Below are 25,154 nucleotides of genomic sequence, written 5' to 3' on the forward strand. Positions count from 1 at the left end.
GTATTTAATTGTCCTGGTACCAAATATTTAGTATATGCAAATGTGTGAATTATGAGTAAATCAGTGCAGCCTGCAAAGCGGGTCTTGAATTTTAAGGAACAAAAACCACACTAAATAAAAGATTTTCATTTATTCTGTAGACACCAGTACAATCTAAATTCAATGAAAATATTAGAAAGAAAAAAAAACTTTAAAACTCCAGACAGTTTGATTACAGAATATTTTGCTACTGTATGTTTTTTTGCTGAAATGTCTTCCAAACAGATGAACAGATGCTGGAATGGAGGATTTGTGATCAAAAAGAAAAACAAATTAATATCAAAGCAAATTCATCTTATAAAATATCACATATATATATATATATTTTTATATATATATATATAAAAAAGAAATACATATTGTATGTATCATTACTGAGCCATCCAAGTCTGAGGATAAACAGCACCAGACATGGACACACACTTCAACACACATTCTGCCTGTAGCGTGACCAGCTCTTTTCTTCATAGCTGATCATGTCAACACATGATTTTCCTGTCTCACTTACTTTACCTGAGCCAACCAGAAAACTAAGCAATGAACCATTTTGCCACTTGCGTCCAAACGATCCTCAATAAAACCTAAGGCACATTAGATTTAAGGCCCAGGGTTTTTACATTTCATTTATTTTTCCTAACCTTTCAAGTGTGTCCAGAAAAACACTGGAGGCGTGATTTGTGTCCCTAACAGCTGGTGAACCACACACGTCTTCTGTCTGTGGTGTGCTGTCCACCTTAACGTGGGTCATACATGTTGGCCAGTTTCTGAAAGCGTGGTCCCCAGTTGTTGAGGTAGTCGTAGTCCTGATCTCCATCAGAGCTGCATGAAGCAATAGAGCTGAGGCTGCCTGCCAGTGAGCCGTCCCCCTCGTAGTCATAGATCAGGGCTGTGTCGTACGGAGGCACGTTAGGATCGTTGTCTGCAGCCTCCAGGCCCTGAGAGGAAAATAACACCATTTTTAAGTTAATAAGGGTAAATTCAAATCATCTGGGTATGATCTTTTAATTACAAATGGACCGAGTTTCATTTTGAACGCAAAACTTAGTTTTTATATTATGTTTCTGAAACCTACACATGCAGATAGACTTTATTTATATGCTCCCTTTTTATATAATTGCTCCCAGTAAGAATATAAATTAGTGATTCATGGATATGATAAATTTACAGTGTTTTTTTTGTTGCTTACAAATATCCCTTTAAATCTGCACCTAAATCCCACACATAAAATAAAACTGCATTTCTCTTCTTAAGACCCATCCTGTTTTACAGTTTTGACTGATCCTTTCCTGTTATGTCCCAACCTGGTCCGACTCATCCACATAGATGCACTTAAAGCCAAATAAGTAATTGTTTTTTTTTTTAGTAGTATGTACCCAGGCTCACTGTTGACAGGTTTAAAAAAGGATCAAAATTAAAACAAGACATACTTTTTATTCATGCATTCCTCTTCCTTGTCACATTACCCATAGTGAAACTCAACTGACACCAAAATTTGGGTTTTGGATTTGGGTGTTTCGCTAATAGTCGCTACTGTACCCTTTAGCTGAGATGAGGACCGGCCTGCAAAGCTATAAAGTGTTAGATATGGTTTTACATACATTTTTATACATATGCTGTAGTGCTCTTGAAAAACCTGAAAGTAGACCATCGTGTTTAAAATCGGTGTGGTTCACCCTTAAATAAATTCACATATAACCGAAGAATTTGACTTGGGAAAAAAGGGAGCATTCGGTGTTTTTCTAAACTAATCACCATTAAAAATATAGGCATGCTTTTAAGAATGCAGCTATAATCGTATATGCTTTAACAGCATTAGAAATCATGCAAAATCTGGATTTAGTTGTCTTGTGTTTGCCTGTCTATTAGAAGACCTGCCAGTAATGTTGCCAGTGAGAATAAATTGCTGCATTGTATTTTAGAATTTTGCCGTATATATTTTCCTTTATATATCTTTGGATTATGTTTTTCGCATTAAAAATACATTTTTGATTTGATTATTCAGTGAAACAGTTAGGAGCCTCTCACATCATTGATGTAGTCCTCGATGTCAGTGGGATCCGTAGGAGGCCTCCGCGGGTAGGTGGGGGAGGGCAGGTCATGTGGGGCATCCTTCCTGAGGGGCTGCTTGCCTCGAGGAACACCCGCCCCTGGGTAGAAGGGCCCCGGGGTGCCAGGTGCATCATGGGGATTCCACAGCAGGTCGATGTTAAAGGCATTCTGCAACGTGAGAAGAGGCCGCAGGTTGATTCTGTACGTGCTTTAATGATATAGTATTAACAGACAAACCAGAAAACAAACAAAAACACTCACATCATCAAATACAATTAAATACCACAGCTTAAAGAAAGCTTAAAGATACCTATACTTCTTCTCCTCTTCCAAACCATGTGAGCCTCACCTCATCCTCCTCACCCCCTCCTTGTTCATCATAGTTGAAGACATTGTCACGTATGTCGTCTTCTGACTCCCCGACAAGCAGACCTGTTCCTTTCTTGATATGGTGGCGTCTTCCACAGGTGGTCATCGCCACAGCCAGGAGCAGCAGCACTGCAAGTATTAATTCATTATTGTTTATCTGATTACATGATGGGACAGTTTTCTCCATCATAATTTTTTTTATTAAAATGAATGTATTCATAGTTTAATCTATAATATCTCAGAGCAGAATATTGGCTGAAACAACGTTTTTTATTTATATTTTACATGAGACATGAATGACTCATGATCAATCAATGAATTAAATCCTTGCAGGTCTTTCTTTTTAATACATGAAAAATTAGAAAGATTTTTGAGTTATTTGATGACTTATGCAATGGATTTGTGTCAAGCCCCACTACATGTTTTTTTTTTTACTGGTGATAGAGTTATAAATGTTTTATATATATATACTAAAACAGCAGGTCTTCTGTCATTTATTGTTGTTGAAAATGTAATACTACTGTGTGAATCATTTTTTATAAAAGCAACAATGTTATAAGATGGATCACTCACCTCTAAAGAATATGAAATGTGTCACATATTTTAAAATTGTTTGTGATTTTGTTTGGACACAAATGAAACTATTTGAAATCTCGGGACAAGTTTGTTCTATTTTTGTTAAAAGAAAATATATTCTATTAAAGATGACACTTACACAGCAGGAGTGTAATACTGGCCATGATGATAACGAGAGCGATGAAGCTGATCCCCACACTGGAGCCTAAGAGAGCTCCCGCCTCGGACTTACAGTCTCCGAAGGAGTCACAGGGACACACAGTGACGTTGACCTGAGCGTAAGCATCCAAAACAGGGCTGCCAGAGTCTGACACCAGCACAGTAACGGCATACTCTCCAGCCTCCAGCTCTACAAGGGGCTGAAGCACAGCATGAGTATCTGAAGCAATAAAAAAAAAAAAAAAAAAAAAAAGGAGAAAGAGAGGAAATGAGAATGGTGTTGTTAGGAGAACCATCTTTTATGTATATCCATCCTCTCTCTTGTTGCTCTTTTCTTACCGTTGACTTGAATAATAGTCCAGTTGACTGACAGATCGTCAGATATTTCAAAGAAGAAGGGGGCAGCATGCGGAGAAAGGTCTTCATCCACAGCAGTCAGAACCAGACCAGAACGCGTCCGGCTGGCACCCCTGCATACAGAACCACTCAGAGGAAAGAGATGCGGAGGGAAGTCGTTGGTCTCCGTCAGTATGATGGCCACTGTGGCAGTAGTTGACACACCACCAGCATCTACACAAGTGAACACACATGCACAATAATGTCACGAGTTTATTCAGTATTAGTTTCCACCAAAAAAAGGTACCACAACAATCATCTATGTCCGTTAATCTCTCTTAAAGTGATAACCAAATTAATTCAAATTTGTATCCTGGCCCTTACTTGCCTCGACGAGACGGAAACTAAGTTGTGGTGCCAAAGTTTCACATTTTTAATGTAAATCAGATTTCTGGATTGTTTTTGAATCAGTGAAATTAATATCAGTGTAGTGGCCTCCCTGAATAACCCTCATAAATTGAACAAAAAAAAACACTTCAATTCCATTGTAGGGCTAATATTGCAGTTTCTCAAGACGCCCAGTAGGGGGTGGTAAGCGTCCGCAGAAACAGTCCGTGAAGGTCTAAGCGGGAAAAAAACGGAAGTAAAGCAACCAAGCTAGCTGCTGTGAGAGGACTAAGTTGTTAAAAGTTGACGTTAAAGTTATTCGAGACCATAATTCAAGATAGAGGAGCGGTGTGGCGGTATTTTGTTGTTCAACAGCAGGTTTCGGTGGATTATAGCTTGGTGTGTTTCGAAGATAAATCTCAGGTGAGCGTGTTTTGTTTTCTGCGCTGGCTTAAAGTTGATGTAGCTCGTGATCAAGTTTATGAACAAGTGAAAAACAACAACAACAACAACAACAACAACAACTCGAGAGGCAAGTAGCCTGTAATAGAAAGCCAGCCCAGAATGACTGTGTAGTAGTTAGTTGTTACAAATAAAATGTTTTTTTTTTTTTCTCTTTCCGTGGCATTTTAGTTTACCCGTCACAAAGTTTTGTGTTTTGGTTTTTGAACATTTATATTAGTTAGAGAGACCGTGGACCACGTGATAACTACAAACTTTAATAAACAAAATAAAAAAAAAAAGATTTTATTTGAAATTTAAACTGTTCATTATGCAGGTTTTTTTTTTTTTTTTTTTTGCACTGCCGATTTCTGAGAAGGCAGTGAGGGGCACCGACGCCTGTGGAGAGCCGCTCTGTGAATCTGGATGCACCGGACGCTCCCCTTGGATCACAGGTACGCTTAAATAGGAGGCCACTAACTAAACTGAAACTAGGTAGTTAATTGGGGAAAAAAAACAAAACAAAAAAAACCCCGCATTTGACTGAACCAAACTAAACTTCTTCAATAAATAATGAAACTTGCATCCGAAGAGGAAATTAACAAGGACCAAAGAAAACGTTTTGAACTCATTATGTAAAACCTCTCGGGTGATAATAGAAACTGAAGGACATCAGACCAGATTAGAAAACCTGCTGGATTTAAGCATATTACTAAGAAACCAACGAGCAATCCAATTTCTTTCTCTTAATTATCTGAAAAAGTACTCTGAATGAAAGAGACAAATCAAAATGAAATGTGTGAATGGGGGATTTTTTAAATTTTTTTTTTTTTTATTTGGATTAATTTATTGTGTCTGTTCTCTCAAATTAGTATTTATGTTTTATCAGCCTCCTTGCAGGGGCTGCACTTAAGATGATGCAAGCTTTTACCATCCCATTGTAACAAGTAGCTGGATCTATTTTAAAATATTACATTGACATTAGAAACAACAAGGGATTAAGCAGTCTTGGCTTTGTCCAGTTTTTCATTCTTTTTCTCTTTAATTAATCTTCATCTAAAGTCAGTTTGCTAATGGCTCAAACTTTTGAAAATCTTAAATGTTATATCATTAAATAGTTTAGGATTCATTACTACAAGAACCAAATAATAGTAAGTGGATGAACTGACCTATAACCTTGACAACAGCGGTGTAGATGTTGTTTTTAACATGTGGAGATCGCATGTTAAAGGATCTTCTTGCGCTTATGTCTCCTGTATCTTTGTTGATGTCCAGCCACCTGTCGGGATCTCTGCTGATCTCATACCTGCCATACAGACAGCAGAGGAAAACATTATCCAAAAGTTTTCTAGCCTTTTTAGAAACAGGAAAATAGTCTTTTTATTCTGCTGCTGCGTCATACCTCAGGTCAGAATTGTCAGGATCAAAGGCAATATTGGTTTGCAGCAGTGTCCCAGGAAGCACAGACTCAGGGACCACAATCTTTATGGGGTCCTCTCTGAAATGTGGAGCCTCATTCTCGTTCACAACAGTGATCACCACTGTGGCGGTGCTCAGTGGCAGGTTGGGAGCCTTGTTGCTCAGAGGATTGACGTTTTCTACAGTCAAAATCAGGATGTGCTCACTCTGTACCTCATAATCCAGGGGCTGCAATACAGGACAGACAGGACAGTTTGTGGAAGTAAACATTTGCACTGCATTTGGATAGTAAAGGAAATGAGAAATCTAAAATAAATGTTAACAGTGGCCATAAATTCAGTCATTTAATGTCATTTCAAACCGAATTTACTATCTGACAAAAAATGCAGGAAAAGCCAAATGAGCACTTTTTCCTGAGCACCTTGTAGCTTTAAATTGACCCACTAGATGGTGGTGTTTAACTGTGTCTGACAACCTCAATGTTCATTTTGATTGAGGGGAAACACCAACCATTGTAAAGATATGTTATTTAACTTAAGAAGTCTGGGATATAAAACACTGACTGAAAAGTTCTGGAGAATAACTTTGTTTGTTTTACAATAAGATTCTACAACATTGTACTTTGCAGGTCTATAATAAAAATGTTTTTCTTCAAATTTCCTAAAATGTTCCTATTTAATAGTTCCCAACAACATTCCTGAAAATAACGGTTTAATTCGGTAGGGAAAACTAAAACAATGTCCAATTGTTAATTTATTTGTAATAAATGCTAATGTGGGTCAGCTGAACACAACAAAATATCAGATTTTTACACAGACAAGAATACATTTCAACATATATGAAGAATAAAGCTTCCAAAAATGAATACATATTTTTTGGGGGATTGAATAGAGCATAAAAAAAACATAAAACCACATGATTTGTCAAAGTTTTCTCGCATTTAATCACAGACCAAACATTGTCCCAACTCCTCCCAACCGTACCTCCAGCACTGTCAGGACGCCCTGGTTGGTGTCGGGATCCGTCCTGATGGCAAAGTGACTGTGAGGGTCGTTGGAAATGGAGTATTTGGCCTCCCAGTTCCTCGTTCCCTGATCATCTCTGTCTGTGACGTTCACTCGACCAATCTCATAGTCGTTTTTGTTCTCCTCCGCGGTCATGCTGTACTACATGCACCACACACATGAGCACAGATCAAAGGATTCAGACCACTGTGATAACGTGTTTGTCATAATATATAATGAAAAGAATCAGTGATTCATATTCCAATTGCTGGAATTAAGCAGTTTGAAGAAGTATTCCTAAATAACCGTTGTGTTTTATTGCCTGACACTCACCGTGGCAGGGCTGAACTGCGGCGCGTGGTTGTTGATATCAGATACATGAATGATGGCCACACCTTCACTAGTTAATCCCATACCCCCCATATCAGCAACCTGCAGTTTTAACCGGAAACTTTTCACCACCTGCGACAGAACACAGGCCACGTTAGTGAAACAAACCGTACTATGATGATCTCCAGAAATCTGCGTCTTATTTACCTCTCTGTCCAGGCCCACATCTCTTGTGTAGATGGCGCCTGTCTGGTTGTTGATACCAAACATCTTCTTGGTGACGGCGTTGGCAGGAATGCTCTCCTGGCCAATGATAAAGTAGCTCAGAGCAGCGTTTTCTGTCATTGGGTCATCTGCGTCTGTGGCTGACACTGACATCACTGATGTGCCTGTCAGAAATAATTGAAAGCTTTGGTCAACTGGAAAGATCAGCCGATCAGTCGCATGTGTTTGTGTTATTAGTGCTGAGGCTGCTAAACTTCACTGAAAAATTGCCCAACTTTACAAAACGTGTTCTTAAAATTATATTTACTTGGTATCATACTGGTATTGTAATGCAGCGGGTGATTGATGGATGTACCTGGGATCGAGAACTCGGAGACAGAGCCAACAAACTGGCTCTTACTGAAGGCAGGCCTGTTGTCGTTTTGATCCAGCACCACTATCTCTATGGTGGTAGGATTCTCTAGTCTCTCTCCACTGGGGGACAGTGCAAAGGCTTTGAGCTGCAACAGAAAACGTGTTTCATCGCAAAATATTGAACTCATGACTTTGTTATTTCTCACAATGAATTACCACAAATCTCAAGCTTTCCATTATGGAAGCATCCAACAGTCCCCTCAGGGTGACTTTAGGTATTAGTGGTGTCTGTACACAACATATGTGAGCAGAAAGAAATGTGCAGGATGTTTGGTTCAGCATTATGAAGTGACATCACACATCATCTGGTTTGAAACATTCTGAAGTTTCTCCCAAGATGCCCATTAAGGCCCTCGGTGACTGACCTCTGGCTGTCTGTAGTAGTGACGGAGACACTGATGTATGCTTTCAGACAGAAACGTGAACCTATGGTTTGAAACACGTGCAAGCTCTTCCATTCATTGAGGCGTGTGTTAAGTACTTCTGCTTTAAAACACCTTTCGAGGGACTTAACATGTTACGGCCATAAACACTCTCTTACCGTGAAGCTGTTGTATTTCTCTCTGTCCAGCGGCCGCTTGCTCCTGATTACTCCGGTTTTATCATCAATCTCAAACAGGTTCTTGGGATCCTGGTCCACCCCCGGTCCCTCTAACTTGTAGATCACCTCACCTGTGAAGATTTTGTCCGATTTGATCTGAACAATGACACAAGTTAAAGCTGATGATCATGGAAACCTCATGAGAAGGTGGGAGGAGGATTGTAAAGTACATATTGCAGCACCAGATGTGAGTTTGTTGACTGCCAGGGACCTTGAGACCTGAGTTTTCAGACTCTGAGAGGTCTTTGACTTATGGCAGGAAGTACGATTCAGAACTAATTATAACCAAGAGTCTATATGTTGTGCACTGTGTATTCACTTCCTTTGACATATTGCTTGTGTTGCATGACCATCACCAGAGAAAAGTGGCTCCATATTTCTCCTTTGTGCACTTACTGTTAGTCTGTTACAACCATGACGCAACATTTATAAATCACATAATCATCTGTGATAAAAATGACACCCAGCAGTACACGGCCTTATAGAAAGATGTTGAGCTGGATTCAGTATTTATCTCTATACATACAGAGTAATATCTAAATGCCCAGTCAGCCAACACCTCCCTAAAACATTTGCATGATGAGGATTTTGTTTCAGAAGAAAGGCAGCTAACTCTTGTTTTAGAGCAGCCTAATCTTCATCACAGTGTAAGTGTTAATTGTTGTAATCATGCATTCTGTTGGGAATAATTTAAGCTTCTGTTAATATTTAATCCCCCTGTTGCTTTGCCACATCAGAGTTGTAAAGCAGAAGGATCTGCCGGTTCTGGCAATGTCGTTCACCCTTCTACGCTTGTATTTCAATTTTGCCATATCTCTGTTTTGTTCTCTTTGTCGGCACCTATGGTATTAAGCAGTAATTGCAGGAGTGTTTTTGGATTTACCCCCAAATTTTTTTTTCGCAGAGGTCCAAATGGTGTCGCCTAAGTGATGTCAGTCAGTTGACAGTTGAAGAGGAAATGAAGAGCGAGCCTGTTGCTGTTTGCTCCTCGTTGCTTCTCTGGAAATTGCTTTGCGAACAATTCGCTGATTGTGATTTTTCTTGGGAATGTCGCCACAGTTATCCAGCTTGTTCAGTTCATAATACAGCAAATGCAAAGTCTTTCCTTAGTCAGCCTCAGGCTAAACCACTATCATGTTACCTGATTTGGTGAGACTTAACAGACATTTATTTAAATGAAAATCTTAAAGATTATTACGATAATGTCACTTGACAAATAAACACAGGACTCACCCAAATATTGTTATAATGAATAACCACCCTTCTGTTTATTTTATGCAAAACCTGCTGCAGGGTTTATTTAGGCACCTTACTAATATTTGAAGACTCAAGAAATTGAGAAATTTTACTTTAAATACCATTTACACGAGAAAGTACAGCAGTTATCCATTGATGAAAACCATTTTATAAACAAAAGCTGTATTTACCTGCACAAGGGCTTCAGGAACCTGCTTGCTATTCTCTGACACTCTGATTGGAGGGATGATCCAGTCCCTCTTCACTCTCACCATCCCCTTGTATTGACCTCTCCATGGGGAAAGGACCTGAGGATGCAGCTCTTCCTCATTGTTGTGAGGTTCTGCAGAGCTCCACACCTGAAGGAAAATAATTATAGCATGATACTCACAGGAAAATTAACGTCACGTTTCACTATTGAGACATGAAGATATATTGGATTGCGGTAGTCACCTTCATGGAAGACACACATTATATCATTCTATATTTGCAGCTGTTTGAAACCATGTCAGTCTCCCTCAGTGCTGTAACGCTCCCCGTGGCCTGAAGGAATGACTGTGTGCTAGCTGTAGTGCTGCGGATGTGTGTAATGTGGAGTCCGTGGGATTTTCCAGGGCAGAAGGGATGCCGGGCCGCGGCCTCAGGTTTCACTCACTAATACACGTATTTATCAGGTTCCTTTGATCTGGGTGCAAATTCATCCCAAGACAAGGAAACACAAACACTCATGCTCATTTCACAAGCCCTCCTTCACCACATTGCTATCTTGGCTGTGTTCGCGCGCGCACACACACACACACACACACACACACACACACACACACACACACACACACACACACACACACACACACACACACACACACACACACACACACACACACACACACACACGTCACATGTGAGAAACCACTCACACAACAGCTGCCGACTATGGATTTAGATGCTGTGCTTTCCCACCCGCATTCCCTCTCACACTCACAAATTCCCCTTTATGCTCAGCTCTGCACCTGACTGGGAGTTTAGGGTCACCTTACGGATCTGCTCCGCTGTTGGAATTCCTCAGACACACTCATATACATGCTTTCTCACACACACACACACACACACACACACACACACACACACACACACACACACACACACACACACACACACACACACACACACACACACACACACACACACACACACACACACACACACACACACACACACACACACAGGCTGACATACATGCATGTGCATCAACAAAACACCCACCCACGCATGTACGCTTATATACACATTTCCGTAAGTTGCTTCCTGCTTCTCTCAGGGATTTCACTGGATTCAGCATTAGTTCTCATATGTTCAACAGCTTAAAGACATCTGTTGAACCAGAAACAAATATTGGTTGATTAACTTTCTGATATGTTTATCTTTATGTTTTTATTTAAATAAAACACAATACTGATGATTATTCTCTTCCATTAGAGTTGTATCTGAGGCATAAATAGACAAGCTAAATAATGGATAAAGAATTTGTGGATATTTATTAATGGCCTTGTGGTCCCTGCCCTGTCTCTGGAGTGGGTGATCGGGTATACTGATCCTCTGGCATGTTGCTGGACAGTGAAGGGGGGGAATGGCAACCATGGCTGGCATTTGCCTCCCGAGTTGGAGGGCAGGCTAATCTTGGTCTGTTCTATATTCTTGACCCCTACCTATTTAACTTTTTGTAGCCACCGTCATCCACTTACTCGCAGAGATGTTTACATTCACATTCCAGCAGTGCATGTCACCCACACACATTCACCCTCAGTCATCTACTGCCATGCTTTATCAACTTCCTTTGATGGGGGTAGCACACATTCTGCATTGTTACTTAATCTTAAAATCAATAACAGCTGCATCACAGTTGAGCATTCAAATATAGCACTTTCTAAGCTTGCCTGAATTGTGCACATTTGGGCAAACGTAACCGCCTTTGTCTAATTTTGAGAATGCACACACAGCAAGTTTCAGACCAGTGAGTCTCAGTGGAAGTTCATCAAATGTAACAACAAATGGCTTCACTCTTCTCCAGTACACCATGCTTTATTCACCAAATACAAAATAAGAAATTTACTTATAGTTAATCCTAGATTGACAAAATGAGGTTGAAAGTTTATTAGATTTTTCACTATGCTAGCACTTCTGTTAGCCTGTACCAAATGCTGACTCAGCTCAGCATGTTAGCACATTAACATTTGCTAATTAGAACTAAACATGGTTCACAGCTGAGGATAATGGGAATATTAATAGTTTGGCATCTATTTTGCCATAAACCGAAGTGGTAAACAGAAAAGTTGGACTTGAAGATGCTAGAAAGGTTAAAAGATCATCAACGTTATTATAATTCATCCCAAGGGGGTCATGAATGTGAGCTTTGTGACAATCCATTGTTTTCTTGGTCAAGACATTTCACTCCAAACCAGAAATGTCAAACTGCCGCTGCCTTCCCAAGAGCAACCTGCTAACATGAATAAAGAGGGAGGTTCAATCATTCCGTCCATTGGTTGTTGAAGAAAGAGGATTTAAAAAGCTGCTTGTAATGCCGTATGTTTATATTTATCATATTCAGTTATTATTTTTGTACTAATTAATTTTACTCCAGTAAATTTCTATTTCTGCTATAAGTTAATGTACTTTGGACAAACTATTTTGATCAAATTATGGTAAAGTTCTGTTATGTATTTAGAGTTGTATTAATTGTGAGCTATACATCACATGAATGATCAGCGAACTAATCTCAGATGCTACAGGGATGCAAACAAGACCTCCGAAAATGTTTGGTGAGAAAAGTTGAGTTGTCTTTTAAACTTTTATGTATTAAAGTAACAACAACAGCAACAAAATGTTTCAGCTTTGCTAAAATCTTAAACATCAGGAGATGATAAGGAAAGCTTACAATCACCACCAGGTTGTACAGAACAGAGTTTTTGTTTTGTTTTGCACACTTCCTTTTCACACAGTCTACATCACGAGATGCCGCTGTGTTTTGGACGGTGGCTCCACCGTGTATCCGGACTGTTATAATGCTTTTACCAGACCAAGATACGGTAACACCAAAGAGTCACGTTACCAATTAGACCGGTAAGTGCCTTTTCTGACAGCCTGAGCGATGACACCACACAGATTAGCTGTTTTAGAGGCTTTTCCCAGATACTTTTACACCTTGGCCTTTCACCTTGGACCCTCACAGAAGTAAGGACAGCTTGTTTGGGGATGGTATGCTCTAACACCAACAACTGCTGCAAACACTCAAGTTTGAGAAATTTGGTTCTACCTCCCTGATGCTGACTTTAGAGAATAGGAGTGATCTTTCACACTGTAATTAGTATTCTCGGTCATTTGACGTACTTTAAGTCCAGAGATGTACATTTGGTAAGTTATATTTGGTGTCATTACCCGTACTAGCTGTTATTAAAGAAAGTTGTATCAACAGAACACTGCTTTGAAAACATATGGAGCATTATGTACTCTGATGAGCGACATCTTAACGTTTTCCAAGAAACGTAATCTCTATTGACAAGAAGAATTCGCTTGTTAAATTTCTAAACCTGTCAGACAGAGAGGAAATGTGTTGGCGTCACATATCAGTTGCACTCAAACATGCACTGTAAGACTATTAAACACACACACACACACACACACACACACACACACACACACACACACACACACACACACACACACACACACACACACACACACACACACACACACACACACACACACACACACACACACATACTAGCATTCACCTTATAGTGATCACTGTAAAACTACTTCCCAAGTGTTGCTGCTGCTGCAAATGCATTAAATTTCTGACGATCATTCACAAAGCCATCAGAACGGTCCATGTTCAAAGTACGGGCACGCATTCATTGAAGTTGTCTTTCCTGGCATGCTTATAAACTACTTTAGTTCCCGTGCTTATAAGCAAGACATTGTAAATGTCTGCCTTAAAAGCAAATATTAACCTCGTGATATTTTTGCTGCTGTTTACAGCCTAAAGAAAAGGTATCTGGAGTGGGGACGGTTTATAGCATTTTACATGGTGGAGAATAATGTGGAGACACGCAGAAGGAAAATGTAACTAACAAATTCTGCCAGTTTGTCAAGCTTACTGTGACTTTCTCAGTGTCACTTTTCACAAAAATGCTGTTTGCTATCTTGTAATATTTTTTAGAAGCCTCCCGCTGAGAGTGTTTATCTCAATACTAACTCTCCATTGGCCCGAGTGTGTCCTCTCCAGAAGTGTGTGAGCGGAACAGTCTTGCAAACAACTCAAGAAAGGACTGAGCAGCAGAGAAGAAATGTCTGCAGCATGCCAGACCGTCTCTTCGTCCACAGGCTAGAGGTCAAACAGGTGTCCCTCTGGTCACTTCTGTTCCTCGTCCTCAGGCACAGACATTCAACCAGTCCGTCTCCAGTAGTACTGCTCCCACACCCCTACTCTTTGCTAAGTCATGACTGCCTGGCATGGGCACGGACATCCTATTTATGGTGACACTACAAGTGTGTCTCCCCCTTTGAGCAGATGTCTGAGCTTTAGGAATGCTGAGCAAGGTTATAACATTAGGCTAAAAGTAGGCCTCAATAGGGGCATAAACATGTTACTGACAAAATATAAATCACTATTATTTAACTACTAGAGTCTCTTTAACTCACTGAAGGTGGATGCGTCTTTATAAACTCATTCTGTTGGGAGAAACATGAATAAAAACCCACAGTGCTTCGTAGAAATTCAAAGTGAATTTGTGTAAATGTGAATTTGCACAAATTATGAAGTCTTGGGTTTGAAAATTCGACACAATGTAGTTGCAACAGCAAATAAACGTAGGAACATAAAGTATTAAAAAGTAAAGAAAAGTAAACAGCAGAACATTTTAAGTGGAAAAAAAAAGTTTAGGAGATTAATAGAGACGAGTGAAAATTCATCAACCAATTGAAATTCAAAAATGAAATCTACCAATTTCAACAAAACTCTAACATTTGTACACGGGTTAATTACCTTATTTAGTAGGGATACAAAATGCCACAAACAGTCAACCCATTATAACATTGCTACTGGCTTATCCTTGTGTATGACCATGTGTCAGTCTGTCAAAAATAATCAGATAACATAAAGGAAAGGAAATTGACTGTTTGATTGACTATTTGTTATGATCTGGAATTGGTCTCTCCACCTTTGCTCCCTCTGAAACTCTAGTCAGTGGAAAACAGCCTGCAAGTATCCACACCCAGCAGGACCTGTGATTCAGACTCTAAATCCTCTGACTGATTGTTTCCGATGAGTGAAACCTCAGCGCCAGCTGGCCGCAGCTACACACTCTTGATTTGTACCCGATTTCATGGTCTAGAAGCGACCCGCTCTTCTGTCCACACGGGGGATTACAGAGCGGGACAAATGGCATCACGTATGCATCTGGGAACAGCTGTGGCTGCTGCCCACTTCTCCCCACAACGTCCACCACAACACGCCCCAACACTTCAAACACCAACTCACTGAAAATTAAAAGAGCACAACTGAAAGCGATCAGCCATAAAAGCCTCTGGATTGGATTGATAGCTGCTGATGGTTGAATTCATTTAATTCTGATTATTTATTTATTGGCACTTGCAAATTATTTCTATTTGTTTTGCCTATGAAACATGTATTAGAATAAAAGCGATGCCCAAAATGTTTGTGTATTTTTCCAAGATGGCCACCTGCCGCTTTTGGGAATCACTAAAAACATAAAATAAGAGTATTTTGTGCATTGTTATAGCAGGTGAAACACTAGCAAAGGTTTGTTTGTAGAAATGAACCAAAAATATTTTTTCCTTGTTTGTGTATTTTATCACATGTAAGGCAGTAGCAACCGTTGCTTAGCACCCTAACAATTCATCGTCTTCATATATGGAGAGATTTACGAACTCAAAACTCCGTAAAAGGCCATTATTAATGTTGAAGATTCGCTCCAACAAAATCTTTTAGGCACTTTGCACCTTTTAAGATTGAAAGACGTACAGCTTGCTCCTTCATGGAGGACAGCAGCTGAAGTCAACTTGTATTCAACATAATTACAATGAAATGATGACTGAAAATGACAACTACAAATTGTTCTAAAACACTTACAGAAAGTTCTCAGTCTTCTTGCAGTATTATGCATTTTGTCATGGTTGGTTGGTATGTTCTATATTTAATGCGCCCAAATACATATAAATAAATATGTTGATTTCCTACAAATTAATTTCCTCATTGGAAGTTCAATTGGCGTTTTATTGGTAAAGTGATGAGTGTTTGGGAAAAGTTGAGCTTTGAAGCTTTTTTTGTTTTTCGCTGTTACGATGAATTGGATTCCATTGTAAATGTTGTGAATCCAGACTTTTGCAGCCACTTGATTAGCTGTAATGAGCTTTTTTAGAGCCTTTACCGTGAGATAAGTATTTGCTAATAAAAACACCATTTCTTTAAATGTACTTTTTTAAATGCATTTTATTTACATTTAGTCAAAGAAACTCTACTTTAAACAAACAGAAGAGACTCTTTTTTATTATTTGGTTATCACCCCTCTGGGACTTGTAACACCTCTGGTATTTGAAGGAGCAATGTAACCTGGTATCAGCCTCACCACACAGAGCTTAAGTAGATATCTGCATCAGACCTGAGGACTGGGATTCTGCACCTTAAAGGTTATGTTTCAGGGTTCACAGGCCTTTCAAACCATCCGTGTTTATATGGAAAGTCATGAAAATAATTTTACAGAGGACCTGAGGATTTGACCAAAATATCACAGAGGCTGAGGCCTCACTGTGACTAACTGGTTTTCCCCATGGCCGGGCCAGCGATCTATCACTCCCCTGTTCAAAAGATACTACATATATTTTCTGTGATTTGCTCCACAATCAATTAGCCATAGAATATAAAAATGAACCACAAAAGATTTTCAACCACGCAGATGATGCAAAGTTGAAGACACATTTAACAATTAGCAGGTCAGAGAAGCTTACTGAGAAGATCTTAAAAATTTTCTTCCACAGCTATTTAGCATCTGCACGATTACCACGAATAAAAGAAAAACCACCACAGTGAGTTCCCTCAAGAATCACTAGAGGCCAACTCACTCGTCCACCCAACCTGGGATGCATTACTACCCCAAACAGAGAGGGAGACTGATGGTGATTGGAAGTGCTGTTGGTAATAAGTCAGTTTACATTGTCATCCATTGTAGATCTCATAATGGCTTCTGCTGACAGGGGCTACTAATGATGCCCTGAGCCCTCTGTGCACATCTGGAGTCTCCTTCTCCTCAAAACACTTCTTCATCCTCTCTCCAACTAGGATGAAGTGTTTAGATCAGCCACAACCTCTGATTGCAGAGCCAGCTTGGAGCCTCTATTGATGAAAATTAGGTGATGTTTGTTTGAGCACATCACTCAGGTAAAAACATAAACTGTATATTTGAAGAGGGCAGCTAAAGGCTGTTCTCTAAACAAGATGATACTGGAGGAGCAGACAGCAGAAAGTCTTTGGCTAACCTTTGGAGGTAGGCTGTGTAGATCAGTAGTATCACACTTCAACTCAAGTGCAACTGGAGTACCTTCACAGCAGTCGATACAAGCCATATGTTCAATTACTTGTTATTGACATTTTTATAGCAATCACCAGGTGGAGAGGGATATATCGACCTCAGACACCTGTGCTCGAAGGTCAATGTTATCTTCAGTTCTTGGCAACCGAAAATAACATTGCCCTCAAAACTACCCTCAGTCCAAGTTGATCATATTTACTTTTTTGTATTTTAAATGTCTTTTTATCCACTGCGTCAGTGACAGACAACACACTACAAATGTATTAGAAAAACAAACTGAAATACTTATAAGCTGAATTAAATCAATCTATTTTGTTCATTATAATCGACAGCAGCTATAAAGAGACAAATATTTGTCTTACCTGTCGAAGCAGAGTACCCATCAGCACACACGCCACCAACATCCGTACCGCCATCCTCAGTACCTGCACTCACAAACTCAGCACGGACAGATCTCGGACCACTGAAAGATCTGCACTAAACACGAAGCTGCTGACGGGCTCTACTGAGCAAAAAGGCCAAACTGTCCGACCTGTCCCTCTCTTTCCTTCCCTCTCTTTCCTTCTCTGTCTTTCCTTCGCTGTCTTTCCTTCCCTCTCTTTCCTTCACTCTCTCCTCCTGCTCTCGCAGTCTCTCTGTCTCGCTCCCTCTGTTCCTCTCCCAGCATCTGTCTCTCACAGCTCCACCCTGTCCATAGCTGGGGTATGTCTCACAGTCGTGGGGTAAGGGGTTAGAATTTCAGCAGTGGGCCTCCCATGTACCCAGCACATGTGCTGTCACTCACAGGGCCGGAGAGGGAGAGAGAGATGAGGAGGGAAGCAGGACAGCTGTTGGTACTGCAGACACAAACAGTGTCTTCACCAGTGAGTACATACACTTTTTTTTAAAAGAGTTTTACAGAGATAAAGGAAAAGAACAAAAAAGGACAAGTTGTGAAACGATGCAAAAATCTTAATATTTTCTTCTTTTTAAATGTGCACTGATTTGGTTCCTCGAGGACTCTGATGGAAGCTGAGTATCTGTGACAGAAACAACAGTCAGAGGCAACACCAGTAATCTGTTCCCCTCAACATCCGCTCATGAAGTCATTCTTCATGGTTTTTTTGGGGCTGTGAAGATTTCTGGCTCCACACTGTTCAACAGCTGAATCTTGTCATTCAAACTACGAGGCACCCAAATCTATTGTCAACACCTCTATTCATCAACTTAAAAATGCATCAAAAGGCATAAAAGGAATAGTTTGACATTTTTGGAAATAGGCTTCTTTTGAAGACTTGGATGCAAAGATCAATACCTCACCAGGATGCATCTGTTCAATATAAACTAGCAACCAGTGAGCTTTACTTTCACCAAAAAGTTGTATGGGGGGACAGATAGCCTGGATCGAAAGACAAGAGGGGTCCGTGTAGACTCTTGTGGACTTTAGCAGATGACCAACTGTATATCACTCTGACCCACTGTAACGACGCACCGCCGTTAGCGATGCTGCGGGCAGTATTTGAGATGTGGTGCGATGAAGGTGCCGAGGACAACACATCGTTTTATTGGATATATTTATTATTTGGAGGGTGGTGGACCTTTGGTGTGGTGTTAGAATGAAAAAAGAAATGTAGCTTCATCTGAAACCCCTCCTGGACAACTTTATTGACACCTGTTGAAGCAGAGGTAAAAATATTTCAGCATTGTACTGGCTCCACTGACAGCACCACGCCCCTCTTTAATCACTTTCCTTTTGTTTTTAAGCCTGTTGTTCTTGTCCGGATCAACCTTTATGTTGCGAGGCTGCATACGTAACCTCCCCGTCTAGTGTGATGTGTGTCGTGCCCTCGCACATTCACAACATTCAGCCTGGACCCTTTGATCTCCTGCTATTTGGAGCACTTTGTCAAAGCAGAAGATGAAGATCTATGGTGCTCTACGGGTGATGTCAAAACAGAGATTGCCATTGCTGTGATGCTTAAAATTTGACTGAAAGGCTGCCATGATCGATTGAGTCCGAGTGTTCCAGGCAGCCGGATCTGTTGCAAGATAGGGTTGTTGTTCTCAGAGTTAGAGGGGAGTGAGAGAAGAAAAAAAAACAGGAAGTTGCAACCAGCATGGGAGAGGTGCAAGTCCAGGTCTCTTCCACGCTATTTTCAACACATATCAACACCCTTTCAGCAAGTCTGTTCACAGGTCAAAGGTCGATACGGATGTTAAGAAAGTAAACAACTTTGGACCATATCTACTTCTCTTTTGCCACAACGACACCTGCACTTGTAGGTCAGACACCTTTTCATGTCAAAAACCAAACGTGAAGTCCAACTGTGACATTAAGGAGGACAAATTAAACTTCATTAATGTTGAGTTACTTTTGAAACGGAGACACTGGTGATACTACAGTCATGAAACTCATGCTAGAAAGTAGAGCAGCAAAATAATTGTGTTGGCAGGCTGACTATTCATGCTGAGTGGGTGCCTGCATGCTTTCATGTATCAGTGTGTTCACGAATGTGTGTGTGTGTGTGTGTGAGAGTTCTGGTATAAAGGGGTGATTTTACAGCACCTGTCTCTGTCATTTCAGGCAGAGGCAGTTGGCAGGAGCCACCCTGATGTTTCACTTCCTTCAACCCCCACACACACTTACAACAGGCGCTCATGCCAGTACACGCAGACATTTCATGTAGTGTTGGAGGAAGGTTGCCGGTCCATCAGGTCGTCACGATCAGTATTTTGAGTAAAAACACTCAGGTGTGGTTCTTATAGATAAGACCGGGTCCAAAAGTGATGCTTAAGTTTAAAAGTTAAACCAATTAAAATTGTGCTCCAAACATTTTCAGATTCAGAAACAGCGCTCTGCTGCCCACTGTTGGCAGGAATAACTGCAGACATCAACACTGTTATCGTTTCTGAGAAGGGGAACCAAACTGACAACACTGGAGACACGGTCCAGGACAAACAGGTGAGCCTTAAGAAGCTGATAAACGGTTACAAAAACTGGCAAAATCGAGGGACCCTTCCGTATTAAAGGGAACAACACGGACACAGGACGATCTAGCAACTGAAAAACGGAGAGTCGGGACTATTATGTATATACAGGGTGGCTAATTGGCTATTGAGGCACAGGTGGGTCTGAAATCTGGGTGAGTGATTAGAAAATAAAGCAAGAAATAAAATGAACTAAAAAGGCAGAACTATGACAAACGTAAAAAGATCAGATAACAATAATGAGACAAGTTGACAAAGTATAAAACTTTTGTTCCGTTACACATCATTTTTATATAACAAAATCTACTAAATTAAAAGTAAGAGTGAATGAAAACAGTTTTTAGAAATCCTAGGTTTGGGACTTACTTGCCGTACAAACAAATGAAATACATATACAATTATAAGAATAATCTTGCTACTTATATGAACTGTTTTTACCACTTGACAGCAGTACAAGCTGTAAACACAACATCGGTATATTATCACAAATACGGTGATAATACGTCACTTTATAAAATGCGAGCAAACAACAGCCTGCAGTCCAAACCATACGTATTTGAACAGTTACACAGTTTGTGTTCTTCATGCTCTGCACCGCATCACATTCAGTCTAAAATTAAATAATAATACGACATTAAAGTGCCAGCTCTCCCCATTTGAATAGGCTGATGTAAATATGCAAAAGTTGTTCCTGAAATATAGTCCCTTTAATGCATAGTGGCCAAAGTTTGTGGGCTCAAAAATACATGGAAAGAGAAACATTAAAATGAAATAATCATATTTAATATTAGGTGGGAAATCCTTTTCAATCAGTGACTATACCTGCTTAGTTATGCAGCTAGCCAGCGCTTCTGTTACTGCTGTTTCAGCTGATGTTCTTGATTACCAAGCTAGTCATGCGGAGAAAAAGATAGACTTTTTCCAGTTACAAATTAAGCCAGAAACGAGAGAGTTTTCCACCGAGTCTGGGAACAGTTCCAAGAAAATGACTCGGTGCCTTCAATTTTTTTTCTTTGGCAGAGGAAGTTTGACATGTTTGGATAATATCACTGCCAAATAATAGATGTAATAACAAGAAATGTGCAAGTCAATTATATAGACAGGGGGATGACATGCAAAACCAGAATCTGTGCACTGCCACATTGCCAACTTTGAATTACTGAAGAATATCTGCCCAATGCAGAACATGATGAAATGACTGAGTTTCAAAGGCTCGCTCATGCTGGGTCCCACTGAGGGTGATAATAGTGGAGAAGGACGGCGGTGCTCTCGAAGCTGGAGTTAGGTCAGGATACAGTATTCGACTGAGCACACAGGTGGCTCGAAGCCCCACTGATCAGGAAATAAGAACCCAAGCTGGTAGCTGTCTGGACCAACTGGAAGTAACACTATTAATGATGAATACTGGAAGGAGGCAGAGGAAACCTGTAATTGGTTTTCACACTACATCACTGACGTCAGTTACGGGTACAACAGTGACACATCTGGAAATCTAAATGTTTTTTTGCATTATTTCTTGCATTGTTGTGTTCATCAATAGCCACCTTTATAAAAGTAAGGACAATTTATTTGAAAAAAAAAAACCCACAAAAAAATGTTTTTACAGTTTGAGTCATTTTTGTTGCCTTATGAGGGACAATCTCAAATAGATAAACCAGTTTTTTTACATTAGCGTTTCACCATTCGCAAGATGAAATCTGTATTGGTCCCATATTTGGTTCCCAAAGCATACTCATAAAAACAGATACTCTGCTGTTTTGCTCCACTTTGTAGCTGCCTCAGCTTGTTTTGTTGACCTTTGTCTGTGAACAAGTGAGTAATGCAATCTTGTTTTGTGATGATAATTTATTAGTTCATGCTAGTCTTCTAATTTTGTTCAATCAGGGCATATATTGAAAAGCCCCCTCGACATTTGTTATTTTAATTTGGGGTATAATTAGGATCATTTTGGCTTGCTGCCTTCTTGACAGGAAGTCAATTCCAAAGTCAACAAAGTATAACCGCCCCTAAGTCAGCGTCCAATTAGACCAAGTCTCCAACACTCTCTAAAGTGCATTGCGAAGCACTAATATCATTTCTGCATGTATAATGTAGAATCTACCATCTTCAGTGTGAGTCATTGATCAGCTGCCAAAACATTTGCCAAAGTTGCAGTTTTGCAAAAAACAAAGTACACTGGTCATTAAATAGATAATAAAGAAACCAATAGTATACAATTTTGTTTTACATCTGCATTTTCTTTAAAAATGCACATCTCCTTTCATTTGTCTTTTCTTATAAGTGTTTACAGAAACTTAAAAAAAGAATAAAATGTAAAAAAGGAAGTTGTGCATTGGACAGTGAGCTGAATAGGACACTGCTTACTGCGCTTCAATCTGGGCATTAGATTGTCAGTTAGACTGCCGGCTGATCTTTGTTAATGTCTTTGTGGCTTTTCCATCCATGCTAAAAAAAAAAACACCAATTGATTAGCCAAAATGTTGTCTTGTTTTGTTTTGATTGCAATTTGTCCTCTTTGTGCAGCCAATGTTTTTCTCTTGTGCACCTGCAGAGGGCAGTGTTAGACCACATAAGCTTTGAGCTGGAGCAGAGAGGAGGAGGGGCGGGAGGGGGGGGGGGGGGGACTTGTAAGACTTAAGATCCATCTAGCCGAAGAATAGAACAAATAATGATCCTGAGGGTGGAGAGCAACATATAAAGCAGACTTACCATCCAACAGTTTGACAGCGAAGTGCAGTCTGCTCATCAAAATAACACAATCACAGACACAAAAGCCTTGTATCATGCACACGGTACACTAAAGTAATCTCTGCATTAAAGTCAGCTAGTCACCTTGTTTTATAGTTATGGCCTGAAAATGAATCTGCATTCATCGCATTCACAAATCTATAATGTATTTTTAATGCAGTGACTCAAAAGCTTCAAACAGCACAATGTAACATTTCAACAGGCAACAGTGAGAAGAGCCGAGTGTGTGAGAGGTGGTCGGGTTGCTGCGGCTCGGCCTTCACCCCCAGTCAGCCTCCACCAGGGTGGGTTGCCAATTAGAGCCAACACATATGACACACTTGACTCCCCCGCTTGAACCATGGCTGGAGATAATAGGCCTCTTCCTGCTGCTCAATCGATGACATACTGTCCCCGGGTGGATGTCTGCCTCACTACACACATACAGGCAACATACGTGCAAACACTTTCTTTCTCTGCCTCTTCTCTATCAGAGAGTAAAATGTCAGCTTCTTGTTTCTTACAAAAAAAAATATACAAGCGACACACACACACACACACACACACACACACACACACACACACACACACACACACACACACACACACACACACACACACACACACACACACACACACACACACACACACACACACACACACACACACACACACACACACACACACTTTCTTTTGCACCATTTTTTCAAACAATAAACATCGACTTCCAACCAGGAAAGCCATATTATCCATGATGAGATAAGACTACTGCAAAAAACACTCAATGCACAGTGAATTTATGCGTACATATATGGCTAATGCATCGGCTAAGTGTGTTCCTAAGTCTAGCTAACCCCACCGGAGGCGTGAGGGCACCTGAGTCACGGGGATTAAAGACATTACGGTAATGGATATATGTTGTGTGCAGTAAAAGGCAGACACCTTGTGTGAACTTGCTCTCATAAGTCATGTCTCGACATTGTTGTTCCTGACTTGCATCTCGATTTGGTTGCTAGACCTCGGCTATCAATATGGCTGGGCCCTAGCTGGCTAAGCAAAAGCACAAACATTGCATCAGTACAAATTCACAAAGCTCAGTGTGATGCAAACCCGCCCGACTAACATCATCCCCCCACCCCCACCAGTGCCGCCTCTGTAGTGTTGGTTTTCTCTGAACAATGTCTGAAAGTGTGTTTCTTTTTGTGTGTTTCTGTACGTGTACAGTAAAGTTGGTGCTGCTCTCCGTATGGCCCGAGGGAGAGGAAGAGGAGAGATGGAGAAGAGTGGGGGAAGGCTCCTGCCTGGCTTTTTTGGATGTGGGCAGATTAGAAGTAAGGAGAGGGGTGGATGGGGATGGGTGGAGGGTAGGCTGTGGTTGACAGTTGAGTGCGTGCGTGAGTTTAGTCTGCCTCCATCAGCTGCCAGAGTTGTGGATGTCAGGCCAACCCGAGGCTCCTGGTCCTCCCTCTTTCTCCCTCTCTCTGTGTCTGTCCCTCCCTCTGCTCACTGGCAATGTCATGTTGTCAGGCCACATATGCTTGTCTGCAGCAGAGTGGAGGAGGGGTGAGGGGTGAGGGGTAGGGGAGGACGTGGGGGGCCGGGGGGGGTGTGGCGGGTGGAGGAGACATAGGCACATGGGCAGCCTCCGTCTTTTTCCTGTCGCCGTTGACACTTGTCTTGCCCGTGTGGTGCTGCCGTTGTTCCCTTTTAACCCCTTCAGCTCCCCCCCGTCCTCTCTGCCTGCTGCTCCCCTCTCCGTCTCTGCGTGGATAACATCAGTTAAGTCGACAATTACGCTCACAGGGCTTTTTGTTTTACTTCCAGCGTGATTTTGTGTCCCTGCCGTTTTCTGTTAACTTAACATCACGACACATTTCGTTGCCACTTTAATTTGGGCAGCAGGGTGGTGTATTGAGTACGGGGGCTTTCCTTGAAAGGGTTTGTATCCAGCAGTGAGGCTGTTCAGCAGAAGTGTTGTTTAACCACCTTCAGGAGGTTTTAAAGAGGATTGCCGAGTATTTTTTTCTTCTTCAGAAAATCTGATATTTCGCTCGCTGACTTAAATGTAATTCTTGTGCTTCGAACATCACAAACAAAATTCCATTCACCTTCAATTTTTTAAGATAGATACAAAAATACAGTATGTGGTTGGCAAGACACAGACATATTTACGTAGGAGTTAATATGCTTTTTTTTAATATTAGGGTCAAGTGCTCCTTTAAGAAGCTTATTTTTACTTTATTATGAATCGAAAATACAATCCTGTCTGCA

At 40.7% G+C, this 25,154-nt stretch overlaps 1 protein-coding gene across 1 annotated transcript; it reads right to left on the reverse strand.

The window, feature by feature from the left end:
- Position 1: 1 nt before the first annotated feature.
- cdh15 (cadherin 15, type 1, M-cadherin (myotubule)) lies at positions 2-17,841 on the reverse strand. Its single transcript, XM_069697717.1, has 14 exons — positions 17,552-17,841; positions 9,777-9,944; positions 8,290-8,445; positions 7,690-7,834; positions 7,317-7,498; positions 7,113-7,241; positions 6,759-6,941; positions 5,759-6,003; positions 5,526-5,662; positions 3,532-3,762; positions 3,173-3,412; positions 2,438-2,586; positions 2,065-2,256; positions 2-974 (listed from the first exon to the last, which is right to left on the reverse strand). The coding sequence occupies exons 1-14, from the start codon at positions 17,603-17,605 to the stop codon at positions 774-776; spliced, it is 2,412 nt and encodes an 803-aa protein (XP_069553818.1). The 5' UTR covers positions 17,606-17,841; the 3' UTR covers positions 2-773.
- Between the last annotated feature and the right edge of the window lie 7,313 nt (positions 17,842-25,154).

This window comes from Brachyistius frenatus, unplaced genomic scaffold (genome assembly GCF_029030835.1).
Source record: "Brachyistius frenatus isolate BFR_SWC_R1_liver_20210118 unplaced genomic scaffold, ASM2903083v1 Contig_24, whole genome shotgun sequence".
Taxonomy (NCBI): domain Eukaryota; kingdom Metazoa; phylum Chordata; class Actinopteri; family Embiotocidae; genus Brachyistius; species Brachyistius frenatus.